Source organism: Cervus canadensis, chromosome 29, assembly GCF_019320065.1.
Source record: "Cervus canadensis isolate Bull #8, Minnesota chromosome 29, ASM1932006v1, whole genome shotgun sequence".
Classification (NCBI taxonomy): Eukaryota; Metazoa; Chordata; class Mammalia; order Artiodactyla; family Cervidae; genus Cervus; species Cervus canadensis.
Window position 1 is genome coordinate 44,590,596 of NC_057414.1, and position 18,270 is coordinate 44,608,865.

General features: G+C 65.7%; 1 protein-coding gene across 1 annotated transcript in view; it reads left to right on the forward strand.

Annotated features, from left to right (window-relative positions):
* Nucleotides 1–5,532: 5,532 nt before the first annotated feature.
* The window catches only part of MUC2 (mucin 2, oligomeric mucus/gel-forming), a 23,014-nt gene continuing 10,276 nt past the window's right edge, over nucleotides 5,533–18,270 (forward strand). The window contains exons 1-30 of the mRNA XM_043451578.1: nucleotides 5,533–5,625; nucleotides 6,399–6,669; nucleotides 7,436–7,550; nucleotides 7,726–7,816; nucleotides 7,906–8,015; nucleotides 8,143–8,353; nucleotides 8,553–8,678; nucleotides 9,054–9,171; nucleotides 9,400–9,538; nucleotides 9,626–9,733; nucleotides 9,818–9,887; nucleotides 10,072–10,209; nucleotides 10,296–10,460; nucleotides 10,857–10,951; nucleotides 11,204–11,330; nucleotides 11,646–11,901; nucleotides 11,996–12,048; nucleotides 12,159–12,259; nucleotides 12,635–12,786; nucleotides 12,967–13,105; nucleotides 13,412–13,522; nucleotides 13,609–13,788; nucleotides 13,922–14,161; nucleotides 14,681–14,837; nucleotides 14,990–15,121; nucleotides 15,619–15,766; nucleotides 16,034–16,077; nucleotides 16,466–16,648; nucleotides 17,007–17,033; nucleotides 17,597–18,172. Coding sequence (XP_043307513.1) covers nucleotides 5,550–5,625; nucleotides 6,399–6,669; nucleotides 7,436–7,550; nucleotides 7,726–7,816; nucleotides 7,906–8,015; nucleotides 8,143–8,353; nucleotides 8,553–8,678; nucleotides 9,054–9,171; nucleotides 9,400–9,538; nucleotides 9,626–9,733; nucleotides 9,818–9,887; nucleotides 10,072–10,209; nucleotides 10,296–10,460; nucleotides 10,857–10,951; nucleotides 11,204–11,330; nucleotides 11,646–11,901; nucleotides 11,996–12,048; nucleotides 12,159–12,259; nucleotides 12,635–12,786; nucleotides 12,967–13,105; nucleotides 13,412–13,522; nucleotides 13,609–13,788; nucleotides 13,922–14,161; nucleotides 14,681–14,837; nucleotides 14,990–15,121; nucleotides 15,619–15,766; nucleotides 16,034–16,077; nucleotides 16,466–16,648; nucleotides 17,007–17,033; nucleotides 17,597–18,172 — 4,459 coding nt within the window. The 5' untranslated portion in view covers nucleotides 5,533–5,549. The remainder of the gene's footprint in view (nucleotides 5,626–6,398; nucleotides 6,670–7,435; nucleotides 7,551–7,725; nucleotides 7,817–7,905; nucleotides 8,016–8,142; nucleotides 8,354–8,552; nucleotides 8,679–9,053; nucleotides 9,172–9,399; nucleotides 9,539–9,625; nucleotides 9,734–9,817; nucleotides 9,888–10,071; nucleotides 10,210–10,295; nucleotides 10,461–10,856; nucleotides 10,952–11,203; nucleotides 11,331–11,645; nucleotides 11,902–11,995; nucleotides 12,049–12,158; nucleotides 12,260–12,634; nucleotides 12,787–12,966; nucleotides 13,106–13,411; nucleotides 13,523–13,608; nucleotides 13,789–13,921; nucleotides 14,162–14,680; nucleotides 14,838–14,989; nucleotides 15,122–15,618; nucleotides 15,767–16,033; nucleotides 16,078–16,465; nucleotides 16,649–17,006; nucleotides 17,034–17,596; nucleotides 18,173–18,270) is intronic.

The window sequence follows — 18,270 nt, forward strand, 5'->3', positions numbered from 1 at the left end:
TGGAAACAGCCCAAGCCCATCAGCAGCAGAAGAAATGAACACTTCTATGTGTGCTCAGCCGCTCAGTCCTGTCCGACTCTTTGCGACCCTATGGACGGGAGCTGGCCAGGCTCTTCTGCCCATGGAATTTTCCAGGCAAGAATACTGGAGTGGGGTGCCATTTCCTCCTCCAGGGGATCTTCCCGACCCGGGGATCGAATCTCTTGCGTCTCCTGCATTGGCAGGAGGATTCTTTACCACTTGTGCGACCTGAGATGCCCCGAACACACTTTTATTTCCACATAAAAGAAAGCCACTCAGTCATAAAAAGGAATGGACGGTGCACGCAAGTGCCATTGTGGATGGATCTCAAAATAATCATGCTGATTCTGCGAGGAGCCAGCAGCAATAAAGGCAGCAGAGGAAGGAGCCAGAGACCAGAATCCAGAAAATAAGAACGACCAGTGGTGGGGGACTTCCCAGGCGGGCCAGTGGTCAGGGCGCGCGGGTGCCACCCCCGGTCCAGGAACTGAGATTCTGCATGCTGCATGGCGCGGCCAAAAGGTAGGAAAACAAAAGCCGTTATGACCCCCTGAGAAACTGACCACTCGCGTCCGGAAGCCAATCCTCCCACAGCGAGCTCTCTCTTCCCCACCAACGTGCGTGAGGAATACGGGCTGACCCAATGAATGGAGGTAGGGGGGAAATTAGTTCAAAGCTTAGACACAAGTACAGAAGGGCTCTCAGAATTAATAATGGCCGAAAGATACGGATATACCCAGAAAATCGGCAAGTTCCATGATTTGGGAGTGGTGCTTCCCGAGGGTGATTGCTTCTATGATCTTTCCAAACTAGAAGTCTCTCTTTTGGGAGAAAAACTATCCTGAGTGAAAGAAACCAAACCAGCAAACAGTACAGTGTGTGGGGCTGTTTGCATAAGACTCCAGAAAACACAAACTCACCCAAGGGGCCAGGAAGCAGAGCGAAGGCGAGGGGTGTGAAGTTTCCCTGGCGGCCAGCCGCACGCACATTCACCGTTTCGATTCAGGTGGCCCTGGTCTCAGGTGTGTATTATGTCAAAACTGATCTGATTAGGTCAGGTCACACTTAGACACATGCTGCTTATTGTGTATCAATTACAAGTCCGTCAAACTGAAAACATATTTCAGATTAGCGCTGTTAGACAAAACTAAGTTTTCCAGACCAGTGAATCGTGTTTTCCTTCTAGCAACAGAAAATCATAGCCATAATTTATAATGGCTGCATGACAAAGAGGCAGTCATGACTGAGCACAGCATGGCCCATGGCATGACATTCCAGAATTATTTTAGCAATTAGAGATTTGGGGTTAATCATAAAAATATATTCAAGCCAAAACTAAGGTGATGGTGAAAAAGATCATTGGTTGCAGGGGTTTGGTGGGGAGGGTTGAGGAGGTGGAGAAGGGGGATTTGATACTGTAATGGGGCACACGACTGTATTTGCTGAAACTCATAGAACGCTGCAGCTCCAAGAGTGAGCCTCAGGATGTGCGAAGTACAGGAGTGAGTTAGGAGGCTGGGGACCCCAGGATGGTGTGCAGGCGCGTGAGAAAGCAATCTAACTGTACTGTAAACACACAAGATGCCCCAGTGGGGGTGGGAAAGAGGGGGCTCTGTCCCAGGGCAGCACTCCAGGAAGGAAGGGGAAGAAATTCCTCTCCAGGGCTATGAGCACTCAGGAATCGGATTTTCTGTTGCTCATACTGGGTTTCCACAAAGAGCGACAGTCAACTCTCTGTGAAGAATGGCCACACCATTGCCAAGGTGGGCAGAGGGCAGAGAGGCCACTGTGAGCAGGCCGGGCAAGCGCAGCAGGCTCTTCGCGCTCTGATCATTGGTTTCCTCGTGTCCAGAACGAAGCACTGTGAGCGCCCACCTCTCGAGGTTGTGGAGGGCTTTAATGAGGTGGGCTGACTGAGTTCCTGGCCACTGCCTGCACACACCGTGTCCTTGTGAGGTGGCAGCCATGTGGAGCTGCTACAGAAGGCGCACCCCATCACTCCTAGAGGCTGTTTGTTCATCTATCCGTCCATCCATCCATTCATTCACCCACCCACCCAGCCATCCATCCACCCGCCCACCCAGCCAGCCATCCACCCATCCAGCCATCCATCCACCCATCCAGCCATCCATCTACCCACCTAGCCACTGCCCCTGACCCATCCATCCAGCCACCCATCCAGCCAGCCAGCCAGCCACCCCCCCACCCACCCACTGACCCACCCAGCCACCCCCCACCCACCCATCCATCCATCCACCCAGCCATCCACCCAGCTGTCCATCCACCCACCTATCCATCCATCCACTCATCCACCCCCCTACGCATCCAGGAGGGAAGTTTGTAAGTGTCTACTGTGACGCTAGTCCGTGGAGGAGCCCACCTGGGCTGCTTCCCTCAAGCGTTCACAGTCTGAAGGCAGCAGTGGACCCACAGTGCAGTCAGGGCGGTGAGGACAAGCTCAGGGTACACGTCGGGTCTCAAGGTGGAGACTGCGTGAACTGATCTCTTGAACGGCAGTCGCCCTTTACCCCCAGGGAGGCCATGCCCGTGCCCGCCTGCTCCGCGGAGCTGGGATGAGGAGCCCGGCCCACTGACCCGGCTCTGCCCCACTCACACCTGAACAAACACCTGTGTGTGCGGACCCGCCCACCTTTCACACGGTGCAGGGTGGGGGCGGCAGGGGTGGGGAGGCCATGTCCTCTCGTAAATCCTCGCAAGCCTGGGGGTGACGTGGGGCCTGCGCCTGTGCACCCCCAGGTCTTTGACCAGGTCTGAGACTCCCCTTCCGACGTCTCGGGGAGGACTCGGGGAGGGGGTGGGCACAGCTGATGCTTTGTCTGCCCCTCACTGATTCTTCAGACACTTACCCACCAGGGATTCCATCTGGGCCTGGCTGGGGCTGGGGTCTCCCTTGGGTGTTCAGAGGGCTTCCCTGGGTGCACCCTCCAACTGCCCACGGAGGTCGGACCAGAACCGAGGCCCCGGGGTGGGGCCCAGGGTCTGAGCAAGGTCTACAGGTACAGAGGCCCTGGCCTCCCCCTCCCTCCCCTCCCCCTCTCTCCCCTCCCTTCCTGATGAGTCAGGGTCTATGAACAGACCACACACACAGCCGTCTTGGGCTGCGTTGCGTGACGTCTCTGGGCCCCTCCCTTGGTCAGTGGTGACCCACGTGGTCCTCGGGAACACTGTCTTGTCAGGGTAAACACTGCTGGGTGTGGGGCCGTGACTGCCCAGGCTGTCAGCGTGTCTGTGCCCCGCAGGGAGTCCGCCCGGCAGGCAGGCAGTCAGGACCCCCGGCAGCCCCGGCTGCGGTGGGCAGAGTGCTGTCCTGGTGGCCTTGGGGTGTCACAGCTTCATCAGAGAGGGACAGTGGGCAGTTTGCTCAGCCCTCTCCCGGCGAGGAGTGGGGGTCCCGCTGGGGCGGGGACAGGGCTCCAGCCACACTGAGGAAGTGTCAGGGCCTGCGGGGCCTCTTCCCGCGTCCCCGAGGGTTAGTGTGATGGATGGGTGAACGTATGCAAGAGCCCGGGGGTCCGCAGCCCTGCTCAGGGGCTGGAGCCCTCCCCACGCCCGCCCTAGTCCGGGGGGCTGACGCCACTGCTCACGAGCCCGCCTGACAACCTGCGACTGTGCCCAGAGGGATGGGGGCCGGACACGGGGGCCTCGGGCGGCCTGCTGCCCACCCAGAGGGCCCGTCAGGCTGACCTCAGGCACAAGGAGACCCCACCTCCTCAGACCTAGGGGGCCCCTCCTTCTCAGACCAGGGGTTGTGCTGGGCACCCTGTGTCTGGCCAGGAGTCCCCAACCTCACCAGGGCAGAGGGAGCCTGGTGGGGAAAATGGCTGCCCCTGGGGCCCACGGCGGGCCATCCTGGGGCTTTCCCAGGGCTCAGCGCCAGCCGTGCCAGCCCCAGGGGAAGCGGCACGGCCGGCCTGCTGCTCTGGTTTCCTAACCCCGGGCCTCCCGCTTCCAGCTCCACGCTGTGTGGGTCCCTGGGGCCTGCGGTGGGCGGGATGAGGGGCTTCACCCTTGGGAGGGCTGGGTCCAGGGACTGTGGCTCCCAGTCACCCTTTCAGACCCTGGAGTGCCTGTCCCTTGATGTCCTGGCCCTGAGGGGGCCCCGGGAGCCGGCACCTGTGCTGGGGGGGAGCTTGTGATCCTGGGTGCTGCCGTGGGAGGATGGGCCGTCAGGAGAGGAAGGCCCGGGAGGGGCCTCTGCGGGGGCGCTGGGCTCAGGGACGCAGAGGGTCCCACGGCCCCCCCCCCCGGGTAGCCCCCTTGTCCAGAGTTACTGCTGAGATGAGCCCCTCTGGCTTGCCCTGAAGCCGGGGACCGTGAGGCTGGAGCCTCAGCTCCCCCCATCCGAGCAGTTGTCCACGCTCATGTTGGCCAGAGTCAAAAGCTGAATCCAGGATGCAACCTGTTTTCAGGACGAGCAGACTGCCTGGAGGGGAGGCCTGACCTCAGCTTATCCACCAGTTACGGGGACTGCCCAGAGGCTGCTAAGGTTTGGGGCTGGCGCAGCTCAAGCGCCCCTTTCCGGAGGCGTTTCCAGACGCACTGGGCTTGGCTTTGAGGGTCTGAGACGCGCCCGAGGCCACAGCTCCTCTTGGGGGCAGGACCCTCTTCCGTGAGAGGCATGGCCTGGGAGCGCCTGCAGGCCGCCCCCCCGCCCCCCCGCCCGCTGCCCTGGTCCTTCCCACCGTCCTGGGAGGCAGCAGGGCCAGGCCCGAGAGCTGCCTCCCTGCCAGGACTTGGCCCCTTCCTCAGGGATGGCCACTCTCGGCCTGGAGCCAGGTGCCCTGTGTCCCAGAGGACGCTGGGCTCCCCAAGTTCCAATTACATGTAATTCCAGAGGCGGGCTGGGCTGGGGGAGGGGAAGGGATTAGAGAGTGGGCTGGAGCCGGGCCCTCACGGAGCTCGCAGGCTCCAGGAAGGAGCTGTGCTGAAGTTGGGGACCCCCTGGGCCCCCAGGACCCCATGCATGCCCTGCCTCGGGCAGCAGGGTTCGGGGAGGGCAAGGCCCCTGGGGGGTCGGCTGTGGTCCAGACGACCTTTGGCAGGCCCCCAGGAGGGAGGGGGCACCTGCCCCGCAGAGTGGGCTGTCCGGGCCCCTGGGGAGGCCCCCACTGGACCTCGCTGTGCCTGGGGTCCTGGACAGGTGAGGTGGGGACGGGGGGAGCGTGCTGGCTGCTGGGACGAGCTTCCGGCAGGACCCCTGGCCCCAGGCTGGTCCAGCAGCAGGAGGGATGGAGGTCCGCCTCTGGTGTGTGCTGGAATCGGGTAGACGGTGCCGCATCCCGGGCACAGCCGGCTCTACCAGGGCAATAAAAGATAAACTCCAGATAACCTGAGTCAATATTTCCCCAGCGGGCCCTCGGAGCCCCCACAGCTGTTTTCCTGATGACCCGGGGGGTGCCCCACCCGTCCCGCGCCCTCCCGCCCTCCCTGCCCTCTGGCGGCTCTGCAGGGTATATAAGGCCTGGCCCCTGCCCTGGGCGCTCTGCCCTGCCGTCCTTCTGGCTACCATGGGGCTGCCGCTGGCCCGCCTAGCGGCCCTCTGCCTAGCTCTGACCTGGGCCGGGGGCACGGAGCTCCAGAGAGGTAGGAGGGCTGCGGGCGGCCCAGAGCAGACGGTCCTGCCTGGAGGAGAGGGGGTCTTCCTCGGCCCAGGCTTTGGGGCGGGCGACCTGGCCCGGCACTTGCAGCCCCCAGCCCTGCTGACTCTGGGTGCGGGGGAAGGGAAGGGGGAAGGAAGGGGGCGTCCCTTTGCAGGTGGTGGTCCGGCCAGTGTGTCCAGGGGCCAGTCCCAGGTGGGCGCACTGGGCCGGGCAGCTGCCTGTGGGTCTGAGGGAGGCAGGGGCCACCAGGAGGGGCCAGGCTCCCAGTCCTGGGTGGCAGGGGCCCTTGGAGGGTCGAGACGAAGACGGGCCCCTCTGCAGAGCCGGCTGTTTGCGCCTCTGCTCAGAGGCAGCTTCAGCCAGAGAAGCCCGTGTGAGTGCAGGACGGGGGCCTCTCCACCCAGCAGAGCCACCGGGGGCGGGGGCGCGGGGGTGAACCCGGGGCCCCCCTCTGAGGGGTCTGGCACCGTCCCTCTGCTGAGTGCGGGCTGGCTGGAGCCAGGGGAGGGGGCGCTGGCTGGGGCATCAGTGGACAGAGAGTGGCAACGACCAGGGTAGGGGCCCGGGGCCAGGCCATGGCTGCGGCCCCCGCAGGGTATGAGTGTGAGGCTGTGGCAGCTGCAGACGCCCTCGCGGGGGCCCAGAGACCGCGTGGGTGGGTGAGCAGGGGCCGGCAGAGGGCCCTGCAGCCCGAAGGCTCTGAGCTGCTGCCGGGCAGCAGCCCCGGCCGCTCACGCCTCCCCCCGCGGCCCCCAGAAGGCAGAACCCGGAACCACGGCCACAACGTGTGCAGCGCCTGGGGCGACTTCCACTACAAGACCTTCGACGGTGACGTCTTCCGCTTCCCTGGGCTGTGTGACTACAACTTCGCCTCGGACTGCCGCGACGCCTACAAGGAGTTCGCCGTGCACCTGAAACGCAGCCCCGGCAGCAGTGGGGGCCCGTCCCAGGTCGAGTACATCCTGCTGACCGTCAAGGACGACACCATCTACCTGACCCGCCAGCTCGCCGTGCTGAACGGGGCCATGTGAGTGGTCGGGCCCGCCCCCTCCCGCGTCCTGGCGATGGGGCTGCGGCCCCTGCCCCCCAGCCTAACACGCTCCCCCGGCCGCGTCTTTTCTGGCCAACGGCTCAGAAGCAGAGTGCTGGGTCTGAGTCCGGGTCACCGATTCAGTCAGCAAACCCTGATGAGGGCCCAGCAGGACTCCCACTGGTGCGGGGCTGGGGAGGGCACTCGAGGGATTTATTTCTCCTGGGCGACTCCCCCAGCCCCTCTGCTGAGTGCTCACCCAGCTCTGGCTTGCGGGCTAGGGTTATGCGGGCCCACAGGAGGCTGGTCCTCCCCCACACTGTGCAGCATTGTCTGTGGAACAATGGGGCTCTGAGCACATTCCTGCCCGACGGGTCCCCACCTGCGGGCTTTGCCTCTGCCCTGCTGCTGGGGGTTTAGCTTCCCACAGCTGGGCTCAGCGTGGGGGTGGGCACAGGGCCCCCGCGGAGGGGGTGCGGGGTGGGCACAGGGCCTGCCCTGGGAGGCTGCGTGAGGCTTTCCCGGTTGGCCTGCCCTCCTCCCAGGGCTCCTGGGGGGTCCTACCCAGAACGGAGCCTGAGGAGGGGTGTGGAGAGGGCCCTGGGCAGGTGCATGTGGCCGCATCCAGCCAGGCGGGTGGACAGGGGGCTCAGCCACTGCTCGAGTGTCCCCAGAGGGTGGCCACCCCAGCCACGCCCACAGCCTCAGCCCCTCTGCCGGCGGGAGCTGCGTGGGCCAGAGTGACGCCCGTGCCCACCCCCAGGGTCAGCACTCCACACTACAGCCCGGGGCTGCTCATCCAGAAGACCGACACGTACACCAAGGTCTATTCCCGCGCTGGACTCACGCTCATGTGGAACCGGGAGGACTCGGTCATGGTGCGTCAGGCCTGATGCGGGGGCTGGGGGAGGGCCCGGGAGGCTGGGGCGCCTCGTGGACTTGGGGGGTGCCCTCCGGGCCTCCAGAACTGCCCCCGCGGCTTCCGCCACAGCTGACCAGTCTCTGAGCCAGGTGCGACCCCGCGGCCTGCTCACCTGCCCCCTCCCCCGGCAGCTCGAGCTGGACAGTAAGTTCCGGAACCACACGTGCGGCCTCTGCGGGGACTACAACGGCCTGCAGACCTACTCGGAGTTCCTCTCCGAGGGTGAGCGCCTCCTCGGGGGCCTCCGCGGGCGGGTGCGGGCAGGGCCTCCGGGCGCCCTCCAGCCCTGCTGAAGGCCGTGCTCGTCTCAGGTGTACCCTTCAGCCCCGTCGAGTTTGGGAACATGCAGAAGGTGAACAAGCCCGAGGTGGTGTGCGCCGACCCTGAGGAGACGGTGGTCCCCGAGTCCTGCTCCAAGCACGTGAGTCCCCGGCCGCCGTGGGGGCGGGCCGTGTGGCGTCGGCGGGGAGGGGCCGTGAGGTGGGGCGGGGAGGGCAGGGGGCGTGAGCGGCCCCGCCCATGCCCGCCTCCCGCATCCGCCCCCCCAGCGTGCCCAGTGCGAGCGGCTGCTGACGGCTTCGGCCTTCGCGAGCTGCCAGGGCCTGGTGCCCGTGGAGCTGTACGTGCAGGCGTGCACGCAGGACCGCTGCCAGTGCCCACAGAACGCCTCCTGCGTCTGCAGCACCATCGCCGAGTTCTCCCGCCAGTGCTCCCATGCCGGCGGGCGGCCGGAGAACTGGAGGACCAACGCGTTCTGCCGTAAGCGGCGTGCGGGGACGGCGGCGGGAGGACGCAGGGGGCTCACGGGGGACCACCCCGGGGAGCGTGCTGGCCTTTGCGGGTGCCCGGCAGGGCGGCCTGGTGTGTCCAGGGCTGGGAGCCACGTGCGTTCACTAGACCCTTCACGGTGTCCGCCGCGCCCGCCCCTCGGCTCAGGGGTCTGCCTTTGCCTGTCCAGCCAAGAGCTGCCCTGGGAACATGGTCTACCTGGAGAGTGGCTCGCCCTGCATGGACACCTGCTCACACCTGGAGGTCAGCAACCTTTGTGAAGAGCACCGCATGGACGGCTGCTTCTGCCCAGAAGGTGAGGATGCAGGCGGGGGCGGGGCGGGGGACAAGAGGGAGAAAGAGCACAAGCGCTGAGACCGTCCCCACACACGCACACACACACACACATGCACCATACACACGCACACATGTGCACACACATGCACACGCATGCAGTGCACACACATGTGCACACACACACGCACGCAGTGTCAGCTTCCTGCTCCTCACCTCTGGACAGTCCTTCTCCAGCCTGGCCCGTGACCCTGAGCCTGGAGGCAGGTCCCTCAGACACAGTGTGGGTCCACAGCGTCCCCAAAGGGGGGTCTGTGGGTGGGAGGCAGGTGCGCCTGTGGCCCTGGGAACGGCGGGGATTCGGGGCGGCCGAGATGAACGTGTCCTGCTGTCGCAGGCACTGTGTATGATGACATCGCGGGCGGTGGCTGCATCCCCGTGAGCCAGTGTGGCTGCAAGTTGCACGGACACCTGTACACGCCCGGCCAGGAGACCACCAACAACTGCAAGCAGTGGTGGGTGCCGGGGTGGGGGTCCTGGTGGGCTGGGAGTCCAGGCGGGCTGGGGGGTCCTAGCGGGTGGGGGTCCTGGCAGGCAGTGGATCCTGGCGGGTTTGGAGTCCAGGTGGGCTGGGGGGTCCAGGTGGGCTGGGGGTCCCGGTGGGCTGGGGGTCCAGGTGGGCCGGGGGTCCAGGCAGGCTGGGGGTGGCAGTTGAGCCTGACCCTGGGTCCTCTTCCTGACAGTGTCTGCAACGCCGGCCGCTGGGTGTGCCAGGACCTGCAGTGCCCCGGGACCTGCAGCCTGGAGGGCGGTGCCCACATCTCCACCTTCGACGGGAGGAAGTACACCTTCCACGGGGACTGCTACTACGTGCTGACCAAGGTGGGCTGGCGCCCGGGGGTGTGTGGGCGCTGGACCCCTGCCCCACCCTCCGTGTGACTACAACGCCCTCTCCCCCACCCCCCACAGACCCAGAACGACTCCTACGCCCTCCTGAGCGAGCTGGCCCCCTGCGGCTCCACGGACAAGCAGACCTGCCTGAAGACGGTGGTGCTGCTGGCCGACAGCAAGAAGAACGTGGGTGTCCCTGCCTGCCCCCCTCCCAGCACCCCCGGGGCCCACGGCCCTTCTCAGCCTGTGTCCCCTTGGCCTTGCCTGTAGGTGGTGACCTTCAGGTCAGATGGCAGCGTCCTGCTGAATGAGCTGAAGGTGAATCTGCCCCATGTGACGGGTGAGTCCTGCTTCGGGTGCCCCGACTTGGGGGAGGAGATAGGGGAGGGGGGAGGAGATGGGGGAGGGGGGAGGAGATGGGGGATGGGCAGCCCCCCGCCCCTCACTGTCCCCCCCACCGCCCCCCCACTGCTCCTCACACCCCCCTCACACACCCCCGCCGACGCCCCCCTCCCCCCTTGCAGCGAGCTTCTCCATCTTTCAACCGACCTCCTACCACCTCATCGTGACCACCACCTTCGGCCTCAAGCTGCAGATCCAGCTGGTGCCGGTCATGCAACTCTTCCTGACGCTGGACCAGGCCGCCCAGGGCCGCGTGCAGGGTGAGTGGTCCTGCCTGGCTCCCCCATGCGGCTGCCCTCGGGCCTCTGTGGCCCCCGCCCTTCCCAACCTTGTCCCGGCCCCTCAGGCCTCTGTGGGAACTTCAACGGCCTCGAAGGGGACGACTTCAAGACGGCTGGGGGGCTGGTGGAGGCCACGGGCGCCGGCTTTGCCAACACCTGGAAGGTCCAGGCGAGCTGCCAGGACAAGCTGGACTGGCTGGACGACCCCTGCTCCCTCAACATCGAGAGCGGTGAGGCTCGGCCGCTGGGGCCCTGGCCCTGGGGAGACGGGGCTCCCGGGGGGACGTGGTGGGTGGGTGAGGTGCGGCCGGCCGGCCGCCTGCTGCCTTCCTGCTGCCTTGCGGCTGGCTTACAGTGGCCCATGGTGGCAGCCGGCCGAGGGACCCAGCAGAGGGCCTGCCAATCCACGGGTGGTGGCCTCGACCGGACGCCCTCACACCCGCCGGGCCGCCTGCCATGTCCGGGGAGCTGGCGAGAGGCAAGGGGCACCTTGCTCGCCTGCCCTGAAGGGAGGGGCCTGGTCTGGTCCACCGAGGGTGGCGTCTGCTCCAGCCTGGGCGACGCGGAAGCGGGCCCCCGGGACCTGCTAGAGGGGCCGTCCCACTGAGGGGCTGTACCTTCCGCAGCCAACTACGCCGAGCACTGGTGCTCCCTGCTGAAGAAGACCGAGACCCCGTTCGAGAGGTGTCACTCCGCCGTGGACCCAGCCGAGTATTACAAGGTGGGTGGGCACGCAGCGGCCGCCCCCGGCTCAGCCCCACCCCTCCTGTGGGAAACTGCTGAGTGGGTGTGCACAAGCACACGTAAACGCGGCGCGTGTGAGCACACATGCGATGAAGGGTGGCTGTGTGCACGAGTGTCGGGGCTGCGTGTCCGAGCGCTTGTGCACGGGTGGAAGGGCTGCATGTCTGAGGGCTCGCATGGGCGTGATGTTCCCCAGCCGGCTCCCCCTCACGGCCCGTTTGCCCCCCAGAGGTGCAAGTATGACACGTGCAACTGCCAGAACACGGAGGACTGCATGTGCGCCGCCCTGTCCTCGTACGCCCGCGCCTGCGCCGCCAAGGGCCTCATGCTGTGGGGCTGGCGGAAGCACGTCTGCAGTGAGTCCTGGGCTCTGGCCGGCCTTCTGGTCCCTGCCGTCCCGCCCTGGCTGTCGGGGGGGGGTGTGTGGGGTGACATCGCAGGGGCCAGTGGGGAACCAGCCTGGGCCTCTCTGCTTCCCCGGAGGAGCTTGGAATCCCTCAGCCCGGAAGGCGGGGTGTGAGGCCCCTGTGTGGCCGGGCCAGGCCCGGGGTGACCGCTCTGCTGGCCCCTCGGCTGGGCAGGCGTCCCGGCCGGACACAGGGCTCGGGGCTGGCCTTTGGGGAAGGGAGCTGGGGGCTGCCCCGCCTCACACGGGCCCCTCCCCTCTGCAGACAAGGACCTGGACTCCTGCCCCAAGTCACAGGTCTTCCTGTACAACCTGACCACCTGTCAGCAGACCTGCCGCTCGCTGTCTGAGCCTGACACCCACTGCCTGCAGGGCTTCGCGCCCGTGGACGGCTGTGGCTGCCCTGACCACATGTTCCTGGATGAGAAGGGCCGCTGTGTGCCCCTGGCCAAGTGTTCCTGCTACTACCGCGGCCTCTACCTGGAGGCGGGGGAGGTGGTCCTGAGGCAGGAGGAGCGATGGTGGGTGTCCTGGGGCAGGGGAGGGAGCGCCCCGTCTGCTCGGCGGACCCACCCCCTACCTGCCTGCCCGGCTCACCCCACCTCTCCCTCTCAGCATCTGCCGGAACGGGAGGCTGAGCTGCATACAGGTCAAGCTGATCGGCCAGGGTAAGTGGCCGCCGCCTCGTGCGTGGCCTCCCGCCCCCCATACTGCTCCCTTGCCTGCCTGAGCCCCCACCCAGCTTCAGTTGAGCTCAGCGGCCCCTTTGGTCCCACAGCCTGCGAGGCCCCGAAGATCCACGTTGACTGCAACAACGTGACGGCGCTGGCCATCCGGAACCCTAGGCCTGTCAGCTGCCAGACGCTGGCTGCCGGCTACGTGCGTTCTGGGGGTGCTGCTGAGGTGGGGGGCACAGGGGGCTCCCGTGAGGCCCCGAGGCTCCGGATCCTGGGCCCTCGGACGGTCAGGCTTCGCTGCCCCCTCATCCCTTGAGGGAGTGGCTGCCTGTGGGCCCCTGCCCGGCCCTCTGGGGGGACAGGGACCGTGTAGGTGCCCCAGGCCGGCCGTTCTCACTTGTCTTCCAGCCCCGCGGGGAGCCTGAGGGTGGGGCTCTGGAGGCTGGACCAGGGTGCGGGGTTGAGGATCGGAGGGTGGGGTGGGGGATACGAGCAGTGTCTGCAGCGTCAGAAGAGGGGCTGGCCAACCTGGGCCTGGCATCTGGTCCTTGAACCCCACTCTCCAACTGCCCCCCAGTACCAGACAGAGTGCATCAGTGGCTGCGTGTGCCCCGAGGGGCTGATTGACGATGGCCGGGGTGGCTGTGTGGTGGAGGAGGCGTGCCCGTGTGTGCACAACAACGACCTGTACTCACCTGGGGACAAGATCACGGTGGACTGCAACACCTGGTGAGGGCCTGGGCCTCGCTCTGACCCCCGAGCGCCCCGTTGGGAGCCTGCTCGGGGGTATGGGCCTCCTCTGTGTGTGAGCTGCTGGGGCCTTTCTGCAGGCTGCCAGGCTGCTCTCTGAGCAGGGCTGGGGAACCCGGGCCGCTGCAGTCCCTCCAGCCCCCATCTCCCTCTCCCCAGCACCTGCCAGAAAGGGCGCTGGGCGTGCACCCAATTGGTGTGCCATGGCACCTGTACCATCTACGGGAGCGGCCACTACATCACCTTCGATGGGAAGTACTATGACTTCGATGGACACTGCTCCTACGTGGCCGTGCAGGTGAGGCTGAGGGCACGGCCAGGGCCTGCCTCTGCTCTGTGGCCCCTGTGCTGCTGGCCCTGGGTTGTCCCAGCCCAGTGAGGAGGCTCCGAGCGGACGGGGTCTGGGGTCAGAGGGGAGCCCTTCCTCGGCCCTCCCATTCCATGACCTTCCCGTGGGTGTCGGGGGTGTGGGGTGCGCAGGGGCGTGTGTGTGGGGGTGGTTAAGCCACCTCTCAGCAGAGGAGGGGCTGAGGTGGGCCCCAGCTGGGGTGGGCCCTCACCCCGTGGCTGGGTCGGCCTGGCTCACGTGCCCTTGGGCCCCCAGGACTATTGCGGCCAGAACACCTCCCTGGGTTCCTTCAGCATCTTCACTGAGAATGTGCCCTGCGGTACCACGGGGGTCACCTGCTCCAAGGCCATCAAGATCTTCATTGGGGTGAGTGCTGCCCGCCCCCCGGGGGGTGCATGGTCCTTGGGGACCCTCGGACCAGGCCAGTGATGGGCCCTCTCCCCTGGGCACAGAGGACGGTGCTGAAGCTGGAGGACAAACACTGCATGGTGATCCAGCGTGATGTGGGCGACCACGTGGCCTACATCACGCGGGATGTGGGCCAGTACCTGGTGGTGGAGGCCAGCATCGGGGTCATCGTCATCTGGGACAGGAAGACCACAATCTTCATCAAGCTGACCCCCTCCTACCAGGTGTGCAGCCGCCCTGCCTGCCCGGGCAGCCCGTGCCTGTGAGCCCACCTGGGCCGCCCAGGCAGGCCCGGGCCAGCCCCGTCCCTCCCGCGAGGCCCCCCGGCAAAGCCCCTTGTCCGGCTTGTCTCTGCAGGGCACGGTGTGTGGCCTGTGTGGGAACTTCGACCAGCGGTCCAACAACGACTTCACCACGCGGGACAGCATGGTGGTGGACAGCGAGCTGGACTTCGGGAACAGCTGGAAGGAGGCCTCCACCTGTCCGGACGTGACGACCACCCCGGAGCCTTGCGCCGTGAACCTGCACCGCCGCTCCTGGTCGGAGAAGCAGTGCAGCATCATCAAAAGCCGCGTTTTCCAGCTCTGCCACAGCAAGGTGGGCGGGGCGTGGGTGTGGGCGGAGCCACGAGTGTAGGCGGAGCCACAGCGAGGTGGGCGGGGCGTGGGTGTGGGCAGAGCCACAGCAAGGTGGGCGGAGCCACGGGTGTAGGCGGAGCCACAGCGAGGTGGGAGGGGCGTGGGCGTGTCGGCCTGTGGGCGGGGCCACGGGCCAGGCGCTGTCCCTGCAGGGTCGCCCCTCCGCTCCGTCCTGTGTGTCCTTTGGACACATGACCAGAGGCCCAGTATTTCCTCTGAGAGACGTGGCTGGACCCCCAGGCTCTCCCGTACCTTCCAGGAAGGGAGACAGGGCACAACCCACCCAGACAGCCCTCTGCTGCCGGCAGTGGTCGGGAGCAGTGGTCGGTGGGGGCGGGTGTGGTGAGCACCGTCGCGGGACGCCCCCCGGCAGCGCCCTGGGGTCCCCGCCTCGGGGTCCTGAGCTTCTCGGGCCACAGGGGAGGGTCCGGCCCCGGGAGGGCAGTGTGGACCCCGGCACATGGAGGCCCCTCCCCAGGTGGACCCCATGCCCTTCTACGAGGCCTGCGTCCAAGACTCGTGCTCCTGCGACACTGGCGGGGACTGTGAGTGCTTCTGCTCCGCCGTGGCCTCCTACGCCCAGCAGTGCACCAAGGAGGGCGCCTGCGTGTACTGGAGGACACCTGACCTGTGCCGTGAGTGCCTGCCTGACCTGGTCCCCGGGCACCAGCGGGGCGGGGTGTGAGCTGCTGGGCGGTGGGTGGGGCTGCTGCCCCGGGGAAGGGGGTGTCCATGGTCCCCTCCTCGCCTCCGCCCTCCCCAAGTCTGACTGCACCCTTACCCCCAGCCATATTCTGCGACTACTACAACCCCCCGAACGAGTGTGAGTGGCACTACGAGCCTTGCGGGAACCGCAGCTTCGAGACCTGTCGGACCGTCAACGGCATCCACTCCAACATCTCCATGTCCTACCTGGAGGGTGAGGGGCCCCGTGGGGTGTCGCCCTGAGTGCCAGGGGGACCAGGCTCGCCCTGCTGCAGTTTGTTAATCAGACAGTCCGCTGGGAGTCTGAGCTGAGACCCCACTCTCGAGGGGAGAGACAGAAAGGGGGCAGGTTAGCACACCATGAACTCAGGGGGCCTCTGAGGTCAGGAGCGAAGATGCCGTGGGAAAAGGGCAGGTCAGGATGAGGTGGGGGCTGAGGAGGCTCCTGAGCTGAGAAAAGCTGAGAACTAGAGAGACCATGTGGGGAGGGCGCAGGGGCCATGCCCCCCAGGAGGCTGGGCGGGGCCCGGCTGTCCCTTTGGCCAGGTGGCAGCGCCACAGCAGTAGGAGGGGGTTGGTCCAGGCCCCCCTTCTCAGAGGGCGTCCTGGAGAAGAGGACCTCCCGGGGCGGGGAGGGTGGGCAGGGTGAGGTGGACGGGGTGGATGTGGGTCCTCCATGCCGGTCCAAGCCCAGCACCCTGTGCTCACCAGGCTGCTACCCCCGGTGCCCGAAGCACAGCCCCATCTACGACGAGGAGCTGAAGGCGTGTGTCACCAGGGACCAATGCGGCTGCTACATCAACAACACTCGCTACACACCAGGAACGTCCGTCCCCACAGGGCACATCTGCCACTCTTGGTACCTAAGCTCACGTCTCAGGGGCCCGGGGAGATTGGCACGCACACACACATGCATGCTCATTCACGCACCCGGGGAGGGGAGAGGTGGCCCGTGTTGCCTCTGCACCCTTGCCTCGTCCCTGCTCTGCCCACACTGGGAACCCAGGCGGGCTCCCGAGCCGGCCTTTGGGGCAGTGTTTCCCTGAGGCTGCGGGCCTGTCGTGGGCTGTGGGGGGTGGGTGAGAGGGCACAGGCTCAGGCCTGCAGCCTCGCACTTGCTTTTCAGCATGTGTACCGACTCCTCGACAGTTGTCTGCTGGGTTGATGAAGGTAAGCTGCCCACCCCTGGACGCTCCTTCTGGACCCACCTGGGTTCTGGGTGGGTGCAACCTCCTGCGCTTCCCTGCCCCTTCCTCCCTACTCTTTATCTGCATGGCTGCCCTGGGCCCCTCCTGGCTCGGAGGTGCCTCTAGTTTGCAGCAGCCCTAGGGCTCACCCGACGCGTCTGTGTTTCTCCTGATGGGGAGTGAAGCCCCTTCTGTGACACAGTTTCTGCGTTCTGACGGGCTCCGCTGAGGGTCCTGGGCGCGGGGTCCCAGCGGGCGCTGGCTGGCCATTTGTTGGGGGCGGGGGACCTATCTCCTCTCATGCGGACGGGCCGAGGCGGCCTTGGGAGCCTGTGTCTTGTTCCTAATGTGTTGATATCGGCCTCCCGCAGGGAGGATTGTCAACATCACCCAGGACGGCTCCTTCTGCTACTGGGAATTCTGTGGCCCCAACGGGACGGTGCAGCAACACTTCAACGTCTGTGTGTCCACCTCAGCACCCCCAACCCCCATTCCGACAACCCCCGCCACCACCACCTCCACCACCACCAGCATCACTCCGACCCCCAGCACAGGTAAGGCCTGCCTTCCCCTGAGCCCGGCAGGGACGGCCCTTCTAGGCAGGCAGGAAGTGATGATCTGCCCCTCAGCTCGGGGCGTGTCCCCCGCCCCCTCCCACATTCGACCGCAGCCCCAAGCCCAGGGCAGAGTGACGGCAGCCCGGACATGGGAACATTTCTCCAGACCTGCAGGAGTCACCCCTAAGGGCTAGAGGAGGCCGCCAGGCGCCCCGGGTCCCTCAGCTGCAATCGTAGCTAGTGCAGAGCTGCCAGGTGTATAACAGCCATCGGGAAAAGAAACATGAAAATTAAAAGATTTAACAAACCTCAGTCCTGTACAATGACGTTCTCTTTCCCCCACGTTTTACCGCAGCGCCACCTTCCTCATCACCCACCACCGGTAAGTCATGTTAGAGGCTGGTCCATGACTCAGGGCGGGGAGCAGCAGAAAGCGTGCCTCCCTCGAGACCCCGATGCGGGCTGGGCTGGGAGGCCGGACCATCGGCTCAGGGACTGGAGGTGGTCTATTTTGGTGACCTGATTCCTGATTTGCTGCGCCCAGGGACTCATGCAGGGGACTTAACTAGTTCTGGGTGAAAACACTGGTCAAGAGTCCGGCCTGAGCCCCACCAGCGGGCTTCTGGGCTGAGCTGGGTGGCCCTTTCCTCATTCATTTGTTTGGCCTGTGGATTTGAAGGTAGCTGAGGAAGGGGCACTCGGCTGGTGCCCTCAGGCCTGGGTCTGTCACTGGCGGGGTGTGGGGTCTTGGGTTTTTAGCTGCAGAAAGAGGGAAGAAGTAGAGGGTGGAAGATTAGGCTCAGCCTGAAGTCTCTGAGCCTACTCCGGGCCCTTTGGTGATGATGTGGACAGCTGGTTACGGGGGTCTCTGGGTTCTCTGAGCCCGTTGATCTCCCAAAAGGCGCGCCCCCACCTGACTGACCAATGCCGGTCTTGCTCGCCTAGTTCACTGCTGCTCCTGGTCCGACTGGATCAACAATGACCATCCCAGTGCTGACAGTGATGGCGGGGACCGAGAGACGTTTGATGGTGTCTGCAGGGCCCCCCAGGACATCGAGTGCAGGGCGGCCGTGGAGCCCCTGCTCAGCTGGGAGACCCTGGGCCAGAAGGCTCGGTGCGACGTCTCTGTCGGGTTCATTTGCAAGAATGAAGACCAGTTTGGAAACGGACCTTTTGGGGTCTGCTATGACTACGAGATACGAGTCTTTTGCTGCCAGGAGAAGGATGAGTGTCCTACCTCGACCCCAACCACCACCCTGCCAATCACCACCCCAACCACCACCCCGACCACCACCCCGAGCACCACTCCAACCACCACCCCACCGACCACCACCCCGAGCACCACCCCGCCGACCACAACTCCAACCACCACTCCACTGACCACCACTCCACTGACCACCACCCCGACCACCACCCCGACCACCACCCCGACCACCACCCCAACCACCACTCCACTGACCACCACCCCGAGCACCACCCCGACCACCACCCCAACCACCACTCCACTGACCACCACCCCGAGCACCACCCCGACCACCACTCCACTGACCACCACCCCGACCACCACCCCGACCACCACTCCAACCACCACTCCAACCACCACTCCACTGACCACCACC